We start from the raw sequence: 22,887 nt of genomic DNA, 5'->3' as shown, positions 1-22,887 counted from the left end.
GACAGGGTGGTGGGAGAGAGTGAGCAAAGCTGAGAATCAAGGCACACAATGTACACGTTGTCTGTTTGTGCAGTATTCACTGCCTTGGAGCCTTAAGGGTAATCACAAGTGATGTGGACACCAGGCACTGGGTACATTACACCCACTATAAATAATGTACTGGCAAACGCCCGCAAAGCTGTTGGGATTTAGACTTTATTCCCACTCTTTTGCTATAAATAAACACATTTCTTGCCAAATAATAGGAATGTCCTGTATAAACACAAGACTCGAGACAAAATAACCAAACTTATATTGATATTATATAAGCCACAACCTGTGGTATATTAGAGTGGCATTACTGCGTGTTTATGTTTGGGCAGCCCATTATTCAAACAGGAACACAGATTACACAGTTTTCTAAGTAATAAAAGTGAATCACTTTTAAGGTTTGGATTACTCTTGTCCTAACCACTTATACCACCTGAACTCTGTACATGTTGTATTCAGGTGCTCTTCTTTAATTTGCAAGTTTCTTTTCATGGCCGTGCAGCATGAATTTATCCTGGATGATCAGACTGTCAACATCAAGTTCTAGTATAACGTCCCGAGGCATTTGGATGTGGATGAAAAGGCAGGAACCTTTGACCATGCTCCGCTCACGACCTTCCTCCTCAGGTTTATCTTCCTGTTACTTTGTCCTCATCTGCAAAATTACATTTAGGATGGAGATTCACTGTTTTGACACAGTGGATGAAATATTATTAAATGCTAATTACCCATACATTGTTACTACACAACACATTCCAAATATAATTTAAAAGGTACACGATTCTGGGTGGTATTTGATCTATTTGCTGACTGCACTGCTGTTTCTAATAAAAAGTTTCCCTTCGTGTTAAAGTAAAACTCTTTTTTTAACAAAGTCCCTGTGGCAGGTGGTGAAGAAACACCTTTAATTAAGGGTTTTGCTATCTTAGCTCCACAGACAGACTGTTCCAACAACAGATTTCTGGATCTGTCACCATCAGTGAGAGATGCTTACCACGTAATTTTGTGATAGTTCCCTTAGAACGGTACACTTACTTTCCTCACAACTAAGCAGATATGTTTTACTGTTAATCCCATCTCCCGTCTTCTGTTCAATTCAAATTTATTCATATAGCAACAATTATTCTGATTCATTAAAAGGACTAGACGTTACAATCCCTGATAATGCATTGCTTTAAATGGAGAAAGTCTGGAGGGATGGATACTATGAGGAAAAGCAGCCCGGAAACGTTACCAGCGCGATGCATTGTTGTTCAACTTCACGGGTGTTTTGGTCTTTTATCACAAGTTATTCTGCAATTTTGAAGTTTCTTTTTACATTCCTTGGTTAGGTTTAGGAATTAGAAATCTGATCTAGATTTTAATATTAAAATTTTAGGACACATCATCAGCAGTGGACCTTGTATTCAATGGGTGTTTCGGCCATTATCACTAGACACCTTCGTCCAAGGAGGCCATGCCAGGGTTGATCAGGCCCCAGTGTGTCACTAGTTTATGTTTTATGGTTATTTCGCTTCTACTTTCTTCTGTTCAATTTTCTCAATTTATTTTATCAATTAACTGCAAAAATGAACAACAACAGCCCCTTCAGTACAAACAGTTAGAAAATTTCCTCTGAGGAAGCATTTGGTGACAGTGGGAAGGAAAAACTCAGAGGAAAATACCACCAGGAAAAGTAGGTTCAAGGAGGGATAGCCATCTGCCAGTGGAAGAAGGAGAAGAGCAAAAAGGAGAACATAGAGAGTCAAACTCTAGAAAAGAGAAGACAAAAATTAATGAGATGCAGTAGAAAAGAAAATGAAAGAAAAGGGGAGTGAAAAGAGGTCAGTGAAGAAGACATCCTGTCCATCATGGGAAGTCCTCATGCAGTGTGAGTCTTCAGGTGAGCCCGAAGCAGCCTTAAATATAAGCCTTATCAAAATGGAGAGTTTTAAGTCTAAGTACAGATGTCTGTCTCCCAAGTGTAAACTTGTTGGACAGGAAAGAGGCCTGATAGCAAAAGGACTCTGCCATACTTTTTGAAACTCTAAGAAATACAAGTAAACTTGCAATCTAAGAGCAAAGTTCTTTAATGGGACAAAACTCTACATTCTGGTATTTTAGATATGAACAATGAGCAATATTTAAGACCTTCTTTGCTTTTGGTTTATATAAGCTCAATATCAAGACCCTAAAATATGAATGAAGACTGATTCTGGAGACTGGTATTTGAGTGTGTGTTTCCCCTTCGTCTCTGTGTCTTAATTCACTCATTCCGACTCTGCTACACGCGCTGTCCTAAGGGGAACCTTTTAACCCACTGTGAGCGTGTTTTCCACGTTCTTTGTTGGTTGCACTCAGTGTCCTAGAAGGTCGTTCTGACCCACCATGAGCTTCTTGTTCTTCTTTTTCCCCAAGACCACTTGCTCCCTACTTAGACCTGGCTTGCACACACGGAATAGTAGAGCACAGCACAACCTCTACATATGTACTTGCTGCACCGTCCACACACTTTTTGCATCTTACAGTCTTTTTTCACGGAGCACCCCTGGCACCTCTTCCTCTTACTTGATCCTCCTACTGCCAATGGTACAGAAAACACAGAGAGACTTGGACTTGGTTCACCATTTTCCATGCTGTGCTTGCGCTAGGAACGCAATCCATGACACAAATGAGAAGAACTACGAGTGCCTTAAACAGCATCTTGAGAAACACTACACTTGTGTCACTTGCCCGCCATTCATTCCGGGTGGACTTCTCGCCACAGGACGAAGGCATTTTACACCAACAAGTTGACGATGTTGTAGAAGAGAGCCAGCAAGCGGCCATCCTGCGACAGCTGTATGTAGCAGCCAGCTGTATTTGTTGGCAGTGAAGTGGAGGATGGCGGTGGGCAGATTCTGGCCCTTCTGCTGTGGTGCAGCAACACGTTAGCATTTCTCTTGGGCATCTAGGACACCAGGGAAGCGAGCTCAGAGGCCTTAGTTCTTCAGTCACCTGGAGGACCACTCTTGTGTCCAGGTTTATCTCGGGACTCAGACCTCTTGAGCGGCATCTTGGCAGCAGCCTCTCCTCGAGACCTTTAAACGCTGGCCAAGATCAGCAGGCTCCAGTAGACAAGCAGTAAATAAACAGGAAAACAAAGAAGCACGTCAAGTAAAACACAATGACCACAGAGAAAACCCATGAAAATCCCGCAACCCCACAATAACAACAAGCACACAACTGTCTCATCACCGCTACCACAACCATGAAAACGTCAGGGCCATTTTGACCCCAAGACCAGAAAGCCAGCACGAGGTTAATGGGGATGATTGAATGTCATGCTTTAGGTTGGTGGCCACTTATGTAACATATAGTTTACAGTAATGGCCGAATACGCCAGTATATTGTATCACTTTCTTCACTGATACTATTATGTATAAATTTACTGGTGCAAAATATTGAGACGCTTGTACTTATCAAATGAATGAAGGTAAAGAAAGCGACCCAGTGACCATATTTACAAATTATAATATGTTAAAAATAGAATTACAATGATGAATAAGACAAAATAGATTTTTCCTGCTTTCTGGATTTTTTTCTTTCATTTAAATGGATATTGTGATACTGTGGGGCGTGTTATGCTGTTTACTTCACCCTTAGCTTTTCTACCAGCTTTCAATAGAGGTGAAAGAAGCTAAAACTGTAAGGCTCTGCATGTCTTACATAATCACTGTGGTGTCACAACAACAGCTTAGCACTAACTCAGTTCACACATATTTACGTTTTGTTGCTTATATCATTGGTAAGAAAACATATTCCACTTTCTGCATTTTTATGCATAATTCTACTACAGAGTTGACTCAATGACAAAAAATGTCTAATAAAGAGTTTCAGTAAAACTAGTAGTTTGTTTGTTTTATGTTTTTTTGCTCAACACAGGCTGTTCACATTTTCCCAGTGAATCAGTCCCATCAAAATTTAAAAGCCCACAGTGAACAAATAATTTGTCCAGTACATGCTGATCAAATGTCTGGAGGACTGTGATGCACACCATGTTCTTTGTAGCCTCCAATCTAACTAAAGAAAAACCTAATATTTTGAAAAATACCTAATTATTATGTGACTCTGCATAACATCAATTATCACCACCCACTATAATTATTCTAAAAACTGAAACACAGTGAAAGGATGGTCTTGTATGGCAGCGACATGCGTAACTCTAAACTGGTTGTCACAAAACTAATTTTTAAAGGATAGGTGATTTACAATGAGTGTGTTGTGTGTATGATCCTACCCTCCCTCTCTGTTACTTTTCCACATTCCTTATTTGTGCCTCAGCGGTGTGCATGTGTGAAAGGAGGGCTATAATTACAGAGCACATTGGCTGGCTCAAACTCTGGCCGACAACTTATCTCTGCCCCTCCCCAGTCATTTGGCTGGTGCTGTCGGAAGAATCACGTCTCTAATGTATTATTCCAACTCTTTCCCTTCTGTGAAAACCTGTCTTTGCTGTTTCAGAAGAAGTGTGGCAGTGTAATAAAAGGTGTGAAGCGGTCTTTCATCTTTTCCAATCTGCTTTTTATCATTCACTTGTCATTGTTGAGTTTGCTACTTTTTTATTTATTTTCAATTACTGAGGGCAAAGACGGCAAAAGATTTTGTGTGGTTTTTGTTGTAGTAAGCACGTAACTTCCAATAATAAAAAGCTCAGAGTAGAAAATAAGCAAACTGGTTAAGCTGTGCAAAACGTGTCTTAAACAACGTTCTTATTACTATGATTAAGAGGTCCCTGCTGTCCGTGCTCTATGTGAATTCTGCTGTTTGTGAGCATTACAGTTTTATTTCTCAGTTTCAACAACAAGAGCTTCCAAGTGCTATAAAGTGCTCTCCATAAATAGCTCCCCCATCCTTGGAGGTTTAAGCACATTTAAATTAAGGGTCGTAATTACTATTAAAAGTCTCTCTTCTCCCCACTGGAACAACGAGTCCACTTGATCAGTGAGTGATAATATATGCACTTTTCCATCAGCCTTAATTGGGAAGGCTTTTTACATTTCCACATCAGCAAGCAGAATGAGACAAAAAAATATATTATTAATAATAATAATCAATTATCCTTGTATTCGGATCATGATTATAATCTGAAAGCTTCATAGGGACATGCTCAAAAATGAACAGCTATGAGGCTATCAGAGCCAACAGTGTTGGGCTGAGACCGAGCTGTAAAGTTTAATGGGAGCAGAAACTGATTCAAGTCCTTTCTTTGTGCATAAATGACTAATGAGAACATAACAAGATGAAGCACTCAAATAGTTACAAGTAGCATGAGGGCAGTGATGCAGCATGAAGTAGGAAATTAACACTGGTTTCCAGTGTCTGCATTAATGGAACAACAATCAGTGTCTACTTACTACTACTCCTAATGCAGCCTGGACTCCTAAAGACACAGTGAGCATGACCTCTCTAAGTCTTGTTCACACTGAGGGTAAGTTTGCCTTCACTCAGAAAATTAATAGTAAAACAGCTTGTCACTGGGTACTCTCTAAGGTTACAATGACCCTTGTGGTTCATATCTTACAGAACCCAGTCTTGAACCAGCTTTGAACCTCTGGAAATAATCTTGCAGCAAAAGGTTATTATGCTAAATTGAATATGAAAGTGCAAAAATTAGACACAGTCACTTGGAAAAGGACTGGCATTTCAGTAGAAGTGTATCTAGCTCACATAAACGTGTGCTTGAAACAAGAATCTTCTTGCTACTAAAGATACAGAAAGAAAAGCTATCTTTAAATGGGTTTAATTCAGCCTTAAAAGGAAGCAGCAATATATGAAGATATTAGAGATGGACCGATCCGATATTACGTATCGGTATCGGTCCGATACTGACCTAAATTACTGGATCGGATATCGGAGAAAAATAAAAAATGTAATCCGATCCATTAAATATCACGAAAGCACCTCACAAAACTTGCAACACGCCGTAACTCACCTCAGAACGTTAGCACCGGAGCAGTATGCATCACGTGATAGAGCGGCTGTGGCATGCGGGACCTGTCGGTGGTCTGGATAGCATTTGGAGCTTCGCTAGCAACCCGGCATTTCATCTCCGACAAAGTTATCCCCGAGAGAAGTAAAGCAAGTGTGTAAGTCCATCTCTGAATGTTTGTAAAGCATTCCTGCGTTAAGCTTAACCGACTGCCTCTCGCTCTCCGGCTGCTACTTCAATCATGAAACTGCTTAATGATCAGCTGATCGGCTTTTCTGTCGCGAGTCCGTGTCTCTTGTTTGCTTTTGGCCCACTTTGCACCAGAAAGAGGAAACCAGTGGATAAACAACAGCAGCACGTTTAAGCTTGATCAGCTGTTGTTAGAATTTATTTATTATTACTTTCTACACCAGGATCTTTTTCTACGTAGCTGACGGCTGGTAACTGTGCAGGGGCGGATCTAGGAAAGTTTAGCCAGGGGGGCCGATAGGGCATTAACAGGAAAAAGGGGGCACAAAGACATACTTTTCTTTCCTTATTCTCATTTAAAATGTCGAGCTTTTAATTATTTAATATTTATCTGAATCTTACACCCCAAAGTTTTAATCTGATGTAAAATGTATAGAAGTCCATTATTGTATATAGTAACTGTTAAGTCTAATATACCCTAGTAAGCTATAGTACTTTTTCCTTTGGGAAGGTACCATCTGTGCAGTCTGCAATTTTGTTGAAGAAAGATGTTGAATCTATTTAATATTTCTTGAAAAAGAATTGATTTCTGTGTATTTTTTTTCACACTGCATCAAATTAAGGTTGATTACGTCGATTAAGCATCATGAGGTGGAGCGTGAGGGGTGGGTCCCTATTTTTTATTTATTTATTTTTGTTGTTGCTGGGAGTTGGAACCCTATTAGTTAGGTTGCTTAATATTTATGCTAAGTACTCTTTAAAATACCAGAATAGGGAGGATGGTGTAGGTTTAAGTTTATTAGATTGATCAGTATTGCTGAACTATGAAATATTTTTTTTTTGCATACAGGTATAACAGAATAGCTTTAGTGTAGTTGTTGTTTTAAACTTGAGTATGAACTTATACAAAATGCAGAAAGATATTTTAAAAACAGTTTTGTTGATTAAAAAACACTATATCGGATTCATATCGGTATCGGCAGATATCCAAATTTATGATATCGGTATCGGTATCGGACATAAAAAAGTGGTATCGTGCCATCTCTAGAAGATATATATATATATATATATATATATATATATATATATATACTTGGGAATCACATCTGTAACCGGAAGGTCGCCGGTTCGATCCCTGGGCTCTCTGTCCTGGTCGTTGTGTCCTTGGGCAAGACACTTTACCCTACTTGCCTACTGGTGTTGGCCAGAGGGGCCGATGGCGCGATATGGCAGCCTCGCTTCTGTCAGTCTGCCCCAGGGCAGCTGTGGCTACAACTGTAGCTGCCTCCACCAGTGTATGAATGTGAGAGTGAATGAATAGTGGTATTGTAAAGCGCTTTGGGTGCCTTGAAAAGCGCTGTATAAATCCAATCCATTATTATTATTATATATATATATTGCAGATGTTAGTACAGTAAATTAGTTTGTACACTTGGTTTGAATATTCTCCTCCCTATATGAAGCAATTTGAGGTAGGAACTCCCAGAAATACATCAGGATAAGTAACAAAAATATTTTAGTTCCCACCTTCTTATATGCAATTTTGTCTCTGTGCTGTAAATAACGAACATGTTATGCCAGCACCCTTAGTCCCAAGGGGTAGATTCATGTAGCTTGTACTTGTAAGGACAGAGCTAGAATGTGATTGTACTCATATTTATGAGTCTAAATACCAGAAAAACAAGTTTCTACCATATGAATAACCCACGCATCCCTGAAAATCCCTGAATAAGAAAATGGGAGATCAGGAGATGCCTTCAGTTACTTAAAACAGTTATGCAGATTGTTTCAACCAGTCGCAGCAGATAGCTGCGCCTCCCTGAGCCTGGTTCTGCCAAAGGTTTCTTCCTGTTAAAAGAGAGTTTTTCCTTCCCACTGTCACCAAAGCACTTGCTCATAGGGAGGTCGTATGATTCTTGTGGTTTTCTGTGTTTTGACTATATGATTATAGGGTCTTTAGCTTACAATATGAAAAGTCTTGAGGCAATTGATTTGGTGTTATATAAATAAAAGTGAATTTAATTAAATAAATGTGTATTTCTAACAAGGTCCCATAGCAGTAATGTTTGATTTGTTTTCATGGGCACAAAATGTCCTTTTTTCCATGCACACAAATAACAGCTGCCTAAACTTTATGACATAGGTTTATTGATCAGCCACTGGAGGTAAGAGGTAACAAGTAAAACAAATAGATTGAATTTTGTGGAAATTGGATTTTTTGCCATTGATTGAAGCAGGTATTTCAGGCATGATGACATTTTGAGGAACCACAAGCTGAGCAGTAGATGTGTCAGATTTAAGTAATGTGTATCTTTGCTGAAAAAACAAAGTGGTGGCTTGACTTCAGTCTAATTTTAATTGTAGGAAATTATTTCAGGAACTGAACGGTTCTGGTCAAACTGCTTCTCATCATGACTCATTACTCTCACTGCCCTCTAATTTAAATGAAAATCAATTTTAGTTTTACCTCATTTGTCTTCATTCAGTCCAACATGAGGTGATTTTGTTGTTTTTCTCCGTCTACACAACGTCTGTGTAATTGTTTTTGTGTCTCAGACTGTGTATGTAATTTCTACATCTGTTCCACTGCCAATTAAATTTGCTTTTCCAGCCAGTATCATTAATGTTAAAAATCACTTTCAGACACATTTATCTCAGAGCACAGTGTCTCGGAGAAGCTGTGGTGCAAGAGTTTGTGGAAATTCTATGTATGTGTCGTGAATACTGGTGGCTGGCAGGCCCGGACACTTTTATTTAATTCTTTTCTTTTTATAGAGCCAGCAGTAACTGTGAAGTTTTGACTTTGATGAGCTTCCTTCCAGAAATACCTGCCCTTATTCAAACTTGCAGGCTTCAGTACTTCTTGCACATACAGTTTGCAAAGGTAAACCACAGAGGACTCTCGGTTATGCGAGAATGTGCCCGTACCAGCATCTTATAGTATACTCAGAGCTCGTTAACAATTTCAGGGTGTCTAAAGGGCTGGAATATTTAAAAAGTTCATATTAAGTAGGCACACATCAAGTAAACAAACCAAAAAATCTTCCTTCACAGCTCTTGCTAGCAGTTTGTGCTCATTGTCCATGTTAAATAATGTAAAAAGACATGAAATATTAATTTTACTGAAGCATCTGCTGCTTCATTTATCTTTGCAAATTAAACTCGAGTCCATTATTTAGAGTTTTAAAAAGTCCGTACATATATTCCAGTCAGTCTTAGAACTAGTAAGCTTGTTCTTGTCATTCTGAAAGACATAAAAAAGTATTCACATTTTGTTCTTATTACACTTTGCACATTGTCGTCTCCTTGGGCGTGTCGGCTTCCCAGATGGGATTTCACCTTTTCATACATGCTTGCATGTTAATAAAAAATTCTGGGAAGCGTTCGTGGCCACCACTGTCTTTTTCTTTAATTCGCTTTACTCCCCTCGGGATTGCTTTTTACTCTGAAGCATTTTGTTCCACTGGCAGCTATACATGAGCCACTTGCACCCAGGGCACACAATAAAGTGTTTCCAGGAGCGAGTCAGGCAGCCGATTGTGGCAACGAATAAACGCACAAGACGAGTGCCCGACAGCACCCCACCTGTCTCCGGTTAAACACATGTGCATATTTGCAGTGTGTAGCAACAAGCAGCTGGCAGGTGCGGGTCAGTGCTACATTAACTCCCAGTTGGTGTTTGTCAAGCTATTTGCATGTCCTGGAGGACTCCTCAATCCATCACAGCAGGAGTCCATGGTGTCCTTATTGAGCTCCAGAGGGGCATTTATTCTTCCACACAGCCCAACCACTTCCAGTAAATTAACATCTTCAAAGTGGGTTTATTCTCAGAATGTGTGCAGTGGGATTTGGTGACAATATGAACCCTCCAGTCACTGCTGAATAGAAATCCACAGCGTATTGCTGCTATTTGTGCCGTCTTCACTCTGCTCTTAAGAGCATGGGAATCTGACCATGTTCATCTGAGGAAGAAAATAATGAATTGTGGGATCTTTCTCTACTGGCTAATAAAAGGAAGAGCCGCGTGGGGGTAGGGTTCTTCTTATTCCATTAAATTTATAGGATCTCCATCAAAAACAAAAATAATAGGGGTCAGCTGATGTGCTGAAGCTACAGCAAAAGGGGAGCATCTTCCAGCACAATATTTTGAAACACAGTTTGCAGTGTGAGGCCACAACATCTGGAGGAGATCACCTCAGACTAAAGCCTGGCTTATTTTGTCCAGAACTGCAGAATGAAGGAAAATTTTTGTAGTTTAACATGTAGTAAAATCCAGTTTCTTCAAATATTTAGAGACCTGTACGGCACTGCAGTCGTGCATAAGCTCTGAGTGTTTGTAACTCTGCTGTATCTATGATGTACAGGTTTCTGTGTGAAGAAAATTATCCTAGTCAGCGTCCTCAATACATTGCAAGGAAGGACTTTTCAAAATAAAATATTCATATGCAGTGACTATGAAACCTGATGTAATATACTGTAAATGTGCACTTCTTCTACTTAGTATGCAAAACACTTATTTCATTAGACAGAATCAGATCCAGCACTGTATAAATATAATTATCTGCAAAAATATATTTCTCTGCAATGTTCCAGTACTACACCTTTATCAGAAAACAAAAGCAGCGAGAATCTCAAGTGGTTGCACTCTTACGGCCAATCGCTTTTCCCATGTGCTGTAAAGGTATGAATGAAGAATACAGTTTTAACATGTTTATAGTTAGAAATTGAAAAAACTCCAAGAACACAAAACTCACTCTCTAGGCTGTATTTACTTTTAGCAAAACAGTATTATATTTTGTGTATGTTCATTTTGTTTTCTTTGCTTGTTTGAATTTTAAGCATACCTATATAGAAAAATACATTTTACAAAAGCTTGAACTTATTTGCTCTTAAGAAAGACATAAGAGGTCCTTATTGAGAATATTTAGAATTCCCATATATAAGTCCCTGCATGATGACTAGCTTTGAATAGCTCCATATAGGATTATTATCATTCTGACCTTCAGGTCAATCTATTGACCTTGAAGCAGATGTGATGTAATACTGTATTTTTTGTATGTTGACAGTACACAGCACATTTGCAAGAATCACAGTCTCTAAGGCTTTTTGTCAAATGAAATCGACCAATAAATCACTGAAATGACCTTGAAGATTTGGTGGCTGTAACCCAAATTTTAATGGATTGTTAACACGACCCCAGGATTGTGGCCTATATATTTATTTAGGAGTACATGGATATTCACATATATCTCAGATCATCTACAGGAATCAAGTGGAGAGGTGGAAAAATTATTTACATAAAGATGGAGGGGTCACAGAAAACTATAAAACATTAAGAAGTAATTGATCATTGGGGCCCTTAGGAGCCAATATTTGAAGATATTAAATCCAGTAAGTCCTTCCTGTTTGAGTATTTTATCACGGCCTGCACCCTGAGGTAATGAGGTGATGAACAAACTTCATGGCGAGAATAAATGAAATGACCTGCTATCCTGTTGTTCAGTGATGACGCGATGAATCCTACTTCCGGGTCTAAAGTAGTCTGCGTTTAATATGGCTTTTGTGTTGTTAACATGTTTAATTTTATGTATTTTCTTCCATTTGATCTCAAAAAGCTCCTAAAACAGTCAGTGATCCCTGTTGACCTCTCTCGGCTTTTATTACCACTAATCATTTATTTAAGCTCAGTTTTTAAAACCTTAGGATGTAACTACAGCCCAGCCCATGCAGCAGTATATGAATGACTAACCTCGTATTGTGGATGGATTATCTCAGTTGTTCTCCTGGCTGAAGTTTGGTCCTTTTACAGCATCCTGCCATGCGATTACATTTGTTCCTGACCACTGAGAACACTCACGTTAACTTTTATCGAGTGGAAAAAAGGTTAGCTTGTTTATATTATGCTAACATAGCTGTGTCGCTAGTGGTCACGTAGCACATCATTATATACCAGCTAGCCCAACTTCAGTAACCCTACAAACGTCACTGCTGTTTAGTTTTCTGTCTTCATTTATGCTGGAAGTGATAGCAGAGCTGTACGTTTTAATTTGTTTCCAAAACCCCGCAGTCAGGACATGCTATATTATATTTAGATAGAAGCTAGCTAACTCCCTGCTAACTTCTAACTCCGTTAAATGTCATAAATTCAGTTTTCATGGATGCCTGGATGTTAAACTCAATTGTTACACCTGGTAGAGCAGAACGCTGATCATTTTATTAAAGATGAAAGACTTTAGATAGTTTTTCAACTCTCAGTAATGCCATAGTGATCGTTTGATATATGGACCTGCAGCGGAGTTTAGGTCCAGACACGGCTAGTGACGTCAGACTGAACAATCGGATTGGATAATCTTGATCATTCTTACGTATTCAGCTTTTTTGTCAATAGCCACACTGTGTCATATAAATCACTTGTGGATGGACAAATAATGAAGCTGTTGATGGGAAATCTTTTATCAGTCTATGGACGAGAGAACGGATGAAGTTTCATGATGTATTGCACGGCTGTCACACAGGTGGCTTATCTTGGGAAGAGGGGAAAATTTTGTTACATGAATTGATTTTTGATTTTTTTGGTCACAATTGGCAGAGCAATTCTTCTTATTTTCCCTCTTTTGTTCTAAAATACGAGCTTGCAGGTAAGTCAAGTGCTGCAGGAACAGTTAATCTTTTTTTTTCAACAAGCAAGCTGCTTTGTTACCGTGAATTATGGTAAAAAGTTAACTGTGCAGTCGTTAACAGCTAATAAGCATTTTCATCTTCCTCTTCTTCATCACCAAAAATGTGCAAAAGGGAAAACGTGTGGTGACACAGCTTCGGCTACAGAAACGATGATGTTCTGAGACTCTGCTGCATTGTTTTCCTTTCGAAACTGGAGTGCTAAATGTGTAATGATGTGCTTCGGGCTTATGCTATCCTGCACTAGTTATTGATCCCAGTGAAGCGATGAATAGGTCAGACTCCAGTCTTAATTGGTTCATCAGTACCTAATAATGGAGACACACACACCCTTCAATCACTCTCAGTTTGTGGAGGAACAAAGGCTCTATGCCAAGACTATTAATCATCTGGAAAGCATACTGTAATTATTTTTGGATGAAAGCAGAGGATTAATAGGCCCGAAGTGGCAAGTTTCAAAAAATCCTCCTCCGCCTTTCTTCCTTTCTTGCTGCTTTCCCACAGGGCCACAAAATGCCAATTCTGTTATTCCAAGCTTGTATTTGGCAACTATCCTATTCGCTATTATGGCATTTTAAATATGGACATGTTATCTGTTGTCTCAGCACAAAACCTTTCAATCATCTCTCGAAAATATCACCAGCAATAAACCTTCACTTCTGTCTTGATGATTTCTGAATAGAAAATCTTGTTCACTTTTTCTCCGTGTTTCTTTTTTCTTTTTTTCCATCATTACTTCCACCTCACTTTTATTAATAAAGTGTCTATCCAAAACATTGAAAGAAGATAGAAGATAATGGGTACTTTTGTTCTCTGTTTTCTTCAAGATGTTCCCACACTATTTCAGTAATGTTGAGGAGGCAGGTCCATGACTGATAGCGTTCCACTATGGGGCGCCGTTTGTAAACTGAAACATGCCGAAATTAACAGCAACATTTTTCCACATTTAGCTCTAAATCTTACAAAAACATGTTTTTTCGAGTCATTTTTTACAACATTTAGTATAATATTTGTAACTTTTCATATTTAAAACAGGATTTTAAATGTTAAATCTAAATGCTAAATGTTAAATGTAAATATTATATTTAAATGTAAATGTTAAATGTTAAATGTAAATATTATATTTAAATGTAAATGTTAAATGTTAAATCTAAATATTATATATAAATCTAAATGTTAAATGTTAAATCTAAATGTTATATATAAATCTAAATGTTAAATGTTAAATCTAAATGTTATATATAAATCTAAATGTTAAATGTTAAATCTAAATGTTAAATGTTAAATCTAAATGTTACGGGAAACTAAATATTTAGCTAATATGCAAATTTATTGTACGGGTCAACGGAAATACCAAAATAAAAGCTTCAAGAAAACCTCCCGCGCTAAAGTGTGCCGGTCGCGGTCAGGTTCTGTGTTTGCGCTCCTCTTACGGTCACTTTTGACTGCCATGAGCTGCTTCAACTATTCCCTACCAGCATGTCCAGCGATTTAGCTGAAAACATTGGAAGAGCCGTTTTGTCGGCCATCCAACGATTCAGCGGTAATGCACCCTCGACCTCACAAACGCCGCAGCACTTGGTAAGTTTATTGTATAGCATTTTGGACGGGTTGATAGCAGTGTTAGCAAAACTAGCAAAGCTAAATTACTTAGCTAGTCCTCAATTATTTCATTTGGTAGGCAGCAGACAGAGATCGAACATCATACAACTCTATTTATTTATTTGGTAGGTAGGTAACAGTCGTTCTTGATGTAAATGTTTCCTTAGGAATCCAGCAATGCACCTGGACCAAGTAGACCTGCCGTCTCCACTGGGATACCATACTGCTCGGTAGGCCTTCTTACACATATCATTTAGCTGACTAATTTTTGTTTTTTCTTTGGTGTAATATGTCACCTTAAATTAAATCCTGTCAAAGTAATGATTCTGATTCTACATACATTTCATCTTCTTAGGGGTCCATCACTAGCAGTGTCACATCACCACCAACAACATTCACAAGTTTTACGTCATATTTTATTACTGTTTTTGCTGTGAAGTGTCTTTTGATTGCTCACTTTCATATTTTAAAACTATTGATAAAATATTACTCTAGCTAATCTGTCACAGTACAATTGCCTCAAATTACCCATCTTTTGTTATAGAATTGTGCTCATTGAGATTTTCTGTGCCGTGTTCTAGGATGGTTACCAAGGAAGGCTTCAGATTTCCAAAGAGGAATTGGAAAATGTTCTTTCCCTGAAAACATCTTTTACTGAAGCTGCATCTATCCTTTCCATCTCCAGGCCCACTCTGTATAAGTTACTGCAAGACTATAATATCTCAGAGTCAAAATTCAATGTAATCAGTGACCATGAGTTAGATCAGATAGTGTCCCAAATAAAAACTGAACATCCAAATGTTGGAGAAGTGATGCTGATGGGTCATCTGCGTTCCAAAAACATAGTGGTTCAAAGATGGCGAGTAAGAAAGTCACTGCGGAGGGTGGACTCGGCTGGTGTTCTATCCAGGAGAAGAACTGCAGTTGCTCGGCGAGTATATTCTGTGCCTCATCCAAATTTATGGCACATAGAGAAATCACAAACTGATTCGTTGGAAGTTTGTTGTTCATGGTGCAATAGATGGATACAGCAGGATGTTGATGTTTCTTCAGTGCTCCAGCAATAATCGAGCTGAGACTGTGAAAGCCCTCTTTACTGCAGCTGTTGGACAATTTGGCAGACCCCTGCATATCAGGACTGATCACGGAGGAGAGAATGCTCAGGTTTGGGAGGACATGCGAGCAAGCAGGGGTGAAAGCTCTGTCTTAATGGGAAGTTCTGTGCACAACCAGAGGATTGAGCGTTTCAACCGAGACTTAAACAACAACTGTAGCCGCATTTATGCACCTATATTTTATGAATTGGAATCACTTGGTATCCTAGACTTAGAAAATGCAACAGACCTATTTTGCCTTCATTATGTGTTTCTACCACGAATCAACCGCACTTTGAAGGAATTCAAAGCTGGATATAACAATCACTCTGTTTCCACTGAAGGTAATAGAACTCCCATCCAGCTTTTTGCCTGCGGAACTCATGTGTCTCATCGTCACAACCCAGAACTTTCTACAGCAGAGGTCTCCATACCCTCCTTGTCAAACTCTGAAAGTAGGTTTGTCCCATTAAATGACAGCGATTTACAAGAGCTATATACAAGCATTCACCCTTTTGAAGAAGACAACAATAATGGTAAAACATTGTTTCAACGAACACAGCAGTATATTTTTAACAAACTTGTAAATGTGTGACCTCAACCACAGGATACCAGTGATGTTCTAAAGAGTGATGACACTTAATATTCTTAAATGCTGTACAGCAAATGCAGTTTTTGTACTACTGTAGAAGCCCCTCCGCTCTAGCAGTGATGCCTCCTGCCACATAAGGACTCAGAGTTAATGACTGACAGTGACTCATAGGCTATTCAGAAGGCTACAACCACTTTTAGTTTATGGGTAAAACCAGTTATTCAGATTGAAGTAAAGATCAAATTCACACTGTAATACAGTATAACAGTGAAAATTATCAACACGGAACAGTCAGTCTTTAAATCAATTCACAAGATTATCTACAGTATTGTTTTAATCATTGTAAAGTTGCAATAGTCTTAATAAATGTTGCTGTTAGATGTCTAAGTAATCCTGGCTTGTTCTACAAAGCATGTTTAGTATACTCTGTGCATAAACTGTTTTGAAGTGTCCTTGTTTAAAAAAGAAAAGCTTAATAAAATTTTGTATTACACCAGTGACTTTATTGATTTGTCGTTGAAAATACAGAGTTAGCATTTTTATAAATCTATTGAAGCTTTGAAAATTATTACATTTCAACATTAAATGCAGTCAGAATTTATTTCAACTATCTTGTATGAAGCAAAGTTACTTGAAACTACAATTAATGAACAGGATTAGAGTTAACAAACCCACCATTTTAATTTCACTTTTTTTGGAACATGTTTAGATGGTGCTGAATAAAGCTCCATTCATGAGTGCTACTAAGAAGCAGTAATGAAAAGCATCATCATCAGCCATTGTTGTTTCATTCACAAAAAGCTGAAGCTCATTTGCACATGTGTGTGCAATCGGGAGATGTTTGCTTTCATCGTGAATGAATGTTATTTTAGGAGCTGGTTGAAAACCTATGGCTGGAACCTTGCTGCTCCCGGTGGCAAAAGCCAAGATGTGACCAGGCCTCAAAGCCTTCACAAATGCCTCTTCATCCTTGGTAAGAGTCCTTTCGGACTGTGAGTGGAAGACCTTCAACTTGATATCGCCATGAGTCGCAGCAGCTGACTGCTTCCTCCAAATCATGTTGAGTTGTTGCATTTACAACCTAAATATTTAAGAAAAACACTTTAAATGTTTGTTTTTTACCAGTGTACACAAATACTGCAGATGGTTCATTTTAATTGGACTCGAAACGTTTTTGTTTTGGTTTATTTCGCTGTATTTCACCAATATTTTTTTTTTAACAAAAAGGAAACAAATTGAAAATATAATACATGGAATTGCCTCTAATAACCAAAAGTGTATTTATTATATATTATAAAAGAAGACCAGAAGACTTGTGAATATAGGAAATATTACAATATTCTTGTTATAATATTGCAATTCACCTTTTTCAGATTCTCTCTTAACTCAGGGTCACCTATATCATCCGGTGTTAGGTGTACTTGAAGAATGTCTCCTGACACAATGTAGTCTACTACATGTGGAGAGAGAAAGGCAGGTGCTTCTCCACCTTGCACTATTATCGTGGACAACATCCTGCCAATGGTTCGATATACTCCATTTTGCAAGTGTAGGATGTTAAATTTCAGTGTGCATCCATTTGGTGTAGCTGAAAAATAACACACAAAAAAGTATATTCTGTACAGACCCCAAACTGATATCTTGAGATTGACAGACAAAAATGTATTACTTTTTTTTTTTTTACTGTTTCAGACACACAGAACATAACAGATTTATTATCTGTAGTCATTTATTAACTTGTTAATGTTCTGTCAAACAATGTTCAGATCAGGTGGTTGTTGCGTTTGTAACATTATAAAAACGAGTGTCGTCAACAAGCCTTTAGGCCTTGAGTAAGTAAGTAAGTTAGTTAGTTTGACTGTGAAATCCTATTACCTTCAAAAGCACCACTGTCCTGAAAGATGGCCTTCACCAGTAAACGGAAAAACTCCCGCCTTGGCCCCCCAAGGTCAGCAGCATCTTCCTCTGTATCATGTTCATCGCTTGCAAATGTGACATAAAGCATCTCACAGCTTTCTGCAAACTTGGGTCTCTTGAACTGACGCAAAGCAGTCGACCACACATTGGCTCGACTGATATGGAGTTGTCTTGTTCCTGGTGTAATGACTTTCTCACTATGAGCTCTAAGAAGACCTTCAATTTCTTCTTTGCTGAGCTTCTTAAAAGACCTATATAAAAAAGGGACAATGACAAACAGATCTTGGGGAAAAATGGAAATTTGCTGTACATTTGACTCAAGTGCACAGAGTTACAACATATAATTATGTTGTGATAGTCCATATTAAATTAGTCAGAAATGAGCAATTACCTTTGTAATTGTGTAACTGCAAAAAAATGATGCAAGTAAAGATGCAAATAAAATATTCAATTATCAAAGGTTACTTTCAAATCTTACCTTGAAATATAAACTTCACTCTGTCTATCAGACTCTTCTAGGAGGCTACGCTGAATTGCCTCTTCAAGAGCTTCATCTTCCTCCAGAAAAATAGGGCTAAGTAGATAAGAGATATTAGAAATCATAAAACATGTCAGCCTTGAAGAATTTCTCACACTACATCATTAAAAAAAAAAAAAATTAAATGTAAATCCTAAAGTTGCAGTCATTCAGCAAAAAAACCCCAAACATGCAAATTGGAAACTTGCATCAAAACAATATCCTAAACAACATCTAAAATGAAGGATTTCTTTAACCCCTAGACAACAGCTTACACAAATTCTGCCACATTATATGGAAACATCTGCTGTCCCTCTGCCTGTCCCTCATTTTCACTCTCTTGAATGCAGCTCTCTGTTTCCTGATGCTTGGCCTCACTTTCACCTGGTGTTGTAGACAACGCATGATGCACTGAACAAAGGAAAGAAGGTCAGCATGACTTGCTTCATAATGTTAACAGCCTTTATATATCCTTATATTAGTTTAAGTGAAAGTTGGGCACATATTCCTCCTTGGCTGTAATCACCTGTGATAATTTGTAAACATTAAAATGGTAAATGGCCTGTATTTGTATAGCGCTTTTACTAGTCCCCCCTAAGGACCCCAAAGCGCTTTACACACCCAGTCATCCACCCATTCACACACTGGTGAAGGCCAGCTACAGTTGTAGCCACAGCTGCCCTGGGGCAGACTGACAGAGGCGAGGCTGCCATATCGCGCCATCAGCCCTTCTGGCCAACACCAGCAGGCGGTAGGTGAAGTGTCTTGCCCAAGGACACAACGACCGAGACTGTCCGAGCCGGGGCTCGAACCGGCAACCTTCCGATTACAAGGCAAACTCCCAACTCTTGAGCCACGATCGCCCCAATCGGACAAATTAACGATGCTCTCATCAAACAAACCCCCCAGGAATTATTACGCACTGCAGTAACAAAATCTAACTGGTCATCGAGCTTAGAACCTCACTAGGTTTTCATTCACATCACATACCTCGTCTTCTCCGGCAGACTGGACTTTCAAAGTCACTATCAGACAGCTCTTCTGGTTCCTCCTGAGGGAAAAGAAAGCATGTTCTACATAAAATCAAATACAGTTGCACCAAATCACTGGTAACACAGAGGCACATGGCTGCACTAAAAACTGTTTACACCTGCTGAAACTGCAATATTAATTAATACAATTAATAAAATTATGTTAAGGGAACAGACTCACTTTTTAGACAATAAATATTTCTGCACTGCAATATAAAATGTTTACCTGTGCAGGTTTTTGTATCCCTGCCATTATATAGAGGCAGGTGGTGGAACAAATCGAGCCAACTTCTTGGCCACCCCAAAGAAAACTGCTAGAAACATTTGGTTTCATTAGTCGTTTACATCCTCTAATTGTACTCAAATACTCAAAAGGGAATGTCTGGCCAGTTGACAGTGCAAATGTTCTTCTGAAGATTGCTGCTATTTCTTCTCTAAATTGTGCTTCAGACCAGTCAGATGTAAAGGAGATCTTCCCAATAAGGCCATCTTGTGCTAGTTTTGCTCGTGAATCTCCTCTCGGTATGAGAAACGTTGATGCTGAAGACAAGGGCAAGCACACAACATCTTTTGTATAGTGTTTGCAGGTCTTGTTTTTTCTCACAAAATGTGAGCGCGTAGCATGAGCTTGAGGAACTGATGGAAGAGGAACCTGAAATGAATTCAAACACAGATACAGATAGACACCTATGCATTACAATACATCCGTAAGGTTTCTGTTATCTGTTCATTAAAAACAAACAAACAAACTGTAGACTCAGACCATCTTACTATTGTCTACCCATTACACAGAAAACTGAACCTTTTGTATCTTGTAGATTAGCATTTGGTGATTGTTGGTCAAGTTGGTGATTCAGTTCCCAGGTGCTCTAATCTAGAGCTCCCAATGAGTTTATCCGACTATGACTGTGTGCGAATGTTGGACAGAAAAAGTGCTTGTATTAATCTGTGCATGTGAATGGGTAAATGAGATCTGTTGTATAAAGTGCTTTGAGCACTCAATTAGAGTAGCGAAGGCCTGCAATTAGGTCAGTGTGTATTTGGACCCTAACAAGTTTTATTTTGTTGCCCGTTTACTGAAACATATTCCAATCAAAATTATATCATGGACATGATGTGCAGACTAAGCTTTAATTTAGGGTATCCATATTAAAATGATGATGTCATTACCAATTAAGCAGATAAAAGGCCTGGAATTGATTTGAGACGTAGTGTTTGCATTTTGAAAATTTTACTGTGAACAGACAACATGCGGTCAAAGAGAACATAACAGAAAAAAGAAAATTAAGAAATTAATACAGCCACTACAGTGACCATCAAAACGATGAAAAATATTGACGTAAAATTTATTTTGCGACACCACAGAACAAATGATAGCGTATAATATGAAATGATAGATGTTTTCATATCGTCATATCGAACAGCCCTAATACAGAGGGTTCACTGCAAGGTGCAAGCCACTCATAAGCCTCAAGAATAGAAAGGCTAGAATGGACTTAACAAAAAAACAAAAACATCTAGTAAAAGCCAGCTAAATTTTGGAAAAACATTCTTTGGACAGATAAAACCAAGATCAACCTCTACCAGAATGATGGCAAGAAAAAAGTATGGAGAAGGGTGGAACGACTCATGATCCAAAGCATACCACATCATCTGTAAAACATGGCAGAGGCAGTGTGATGGTTTGGGCGTGCATGGCTGCCAGTGGCACTGGTAGTGTTTACTGAATATGTGACACAGGACTGAAGCAGCTGAATGTGTTCAGAGACATACTTGTCTGCTTAAGTCCAGCTAAAAGTAGTCACATTGATTGGGCAGCATTTAATAATAAAGATGGAAGATGACACAAAACATACAGTCCAAGCACCCCATGACTTTAATAAAGTAAAGAAATAGAATATTCTTGAATGGCCAAGTCAGTCACTGGATTTTAACCCAATTGAGCATACATTTCAGTTGTTGAAGACTAAATTTAGGACAGAAAGGCCCACAAACAAACAGCAACTGAAAGCCAATGCAGTAAAGGCCTGGCAGAGCCTTAGTAAGGAGGAATGCCAGCATCTGGTGGTGTCCATGACTTCAAGACTTCAGGCTGTCATTGCCAACAAAGGGTTTTGAATAAAGTAATAGAAATTATCATTTTATTTTCAGTTATTTAATTTGTCTAATTACTTTAGAGCCTCTGAAATGATAGGATTGTGTTTACAAATTAATTTTTCCCTCTCACATTTTTATGCATTCATTTAGTCCAACCCACTGAATTAAAACTTAAAGTCTGCACTTCAACTGCATTGGAGTAGTTTCATTTTTAATTCATTCTGGTAATGTACAGAAGCAACATTAGAAAATGTGTCTGTATCCAACTACTTATGAACCTGACTGTATATCAAAACCAGTCAGCTAAGATAAGATAACATACCTTTATTAGTCCCACAAGGGGAAATTTCATGATAAATGAATTAAATGATATGTGTAAGAAGGCCTACCGAGCAGTATGGTATCCCAGTGGAGACGGCAGGTCTACTTGGTCCAGGTGCATTGCTGGATTCCTAAGGAAACATTTACATCAAGAACGACTGTTACCTACCTACCAAATAAATAAATAGAGTTGTATGATGTTCGATCTCTGTCTGCTGCCTACCAAATGAAATAATTGAGGACTAGCTAAGTAATTTAGCTTTGCTAGTTTTGCTAACACTGCTATCAACCCGTCCAAAATGCTATACAATAAACTTACCAAGTGCTGCGGCGTTTGTGAGGTCGAGGGTGCATTACCGCTGAATCGTTGGATGGCCGACAAAACGGCTCTTCCAATGTTTTCAGCTAAATCGCTGGACATGCTGGTAGGGAATAGTCGAAGCAGCTCATGGCAGTCAAAAGTGACCGTAAGAGGAGCGCAAACACAGAACCTGACCGCGACCGGCACACTTTAGCGCGGGAGGTTTTCTTGAAGCTTTTATTTTGGTATTTCCGTTGACCCGTACAATAAATTTGCATATTAGCTAAATATTTAGTTTCCCGTAACATTTAGATTTAACATTTAACATTTAGATTTATATATAACATTTAGATTTAACATTTAACATTTAGATTTATATATCATTAGATTTAACATTTAGATTTATATATAACATTTAGATTTAACATTTAACATTTAGATTTATATATAATATTTAGATTTAACATTTAGATTTATATATAACATTTAGATTTAACATTTAACATTTAGATTTATATATAACATTTAGATTTAACATTTAACATTTAGATTTATATATAATATTTAC

General features: G+C 38.3%; 2 protein-coding genes across 2 annotated transcripts; one reads left to right on the top strand and one right to left on the bottom strand.

Annotated features, from left to right (window-relative positions):
• Positions 1–14,174: 14,174 nt before the first annotated feature.
• LOC113028406 (uncharacterized) lies at positions 14,175–15,659 on the top strand. The gene is made up of 4 exons (XM_026178650.1): positions 14,175–14,428; positions 14,617–14,679; positions 15,031–15,447; positions 15,552–15,659. The coding sequence occupies exons 1-4, from the start codon at positions 14,327–14,329 to the stop codon at positions 15,657–15,659; spliced, it is 690 nt and encodes a 229-aa protein (XP_026034435.1). The 5' UTR covers positions 14,175–14,326.
• A 1,440-nt stretch (positions 15,660–17,099) lies between these two features.
• Positions 17,100–22,591, bottom strand: LOC113028402 (uncharacterized). The gene is made up of 9 exons (XM_026178646.1): positions 22,338–22,591; positions 22,087–22,149; positions 19,827–20,252; positions 19,560–19,620; positions 18,845–18,980; positions 18,531–18,626; positions 18,011–18,303; positions 17,500–17,723; positions 17,100–17,216 (listed from the first exon to the last, which is right to left on the bottom strand). Exons 1-9 carry the CDS (start codon positions 22,437–22,439, stop codon positions 17,100–17,102), a joined length of 1,518 nt encoding a protein of 505 aa, XP_026034431.1. The 5' UTR covers positions 22,440–22,591.
• Positions 22,592–22,887: the final 296 nt, after the last annotated feature.

Source organism: Astatotilapia calliptera, chromosome 8 (assembly GCF_900246225.1).
Source record: "Astatotilapia calliptera chromosome 8, fAstCal1.2, whole genome shotgun sequence".
Classification (NCBI taxonomy): Eukaryota; Metazoa; Chordata; class Actinopteri; order Cichliformes; family Cichlidae; genus Astatotilapia; species Astatotilapia calliptera.
The sequence above is the reverse complement of the archived record's forward strand: the minus strand, read 5'-3'. Positions and strand labels throughout refer to the sequence as shown.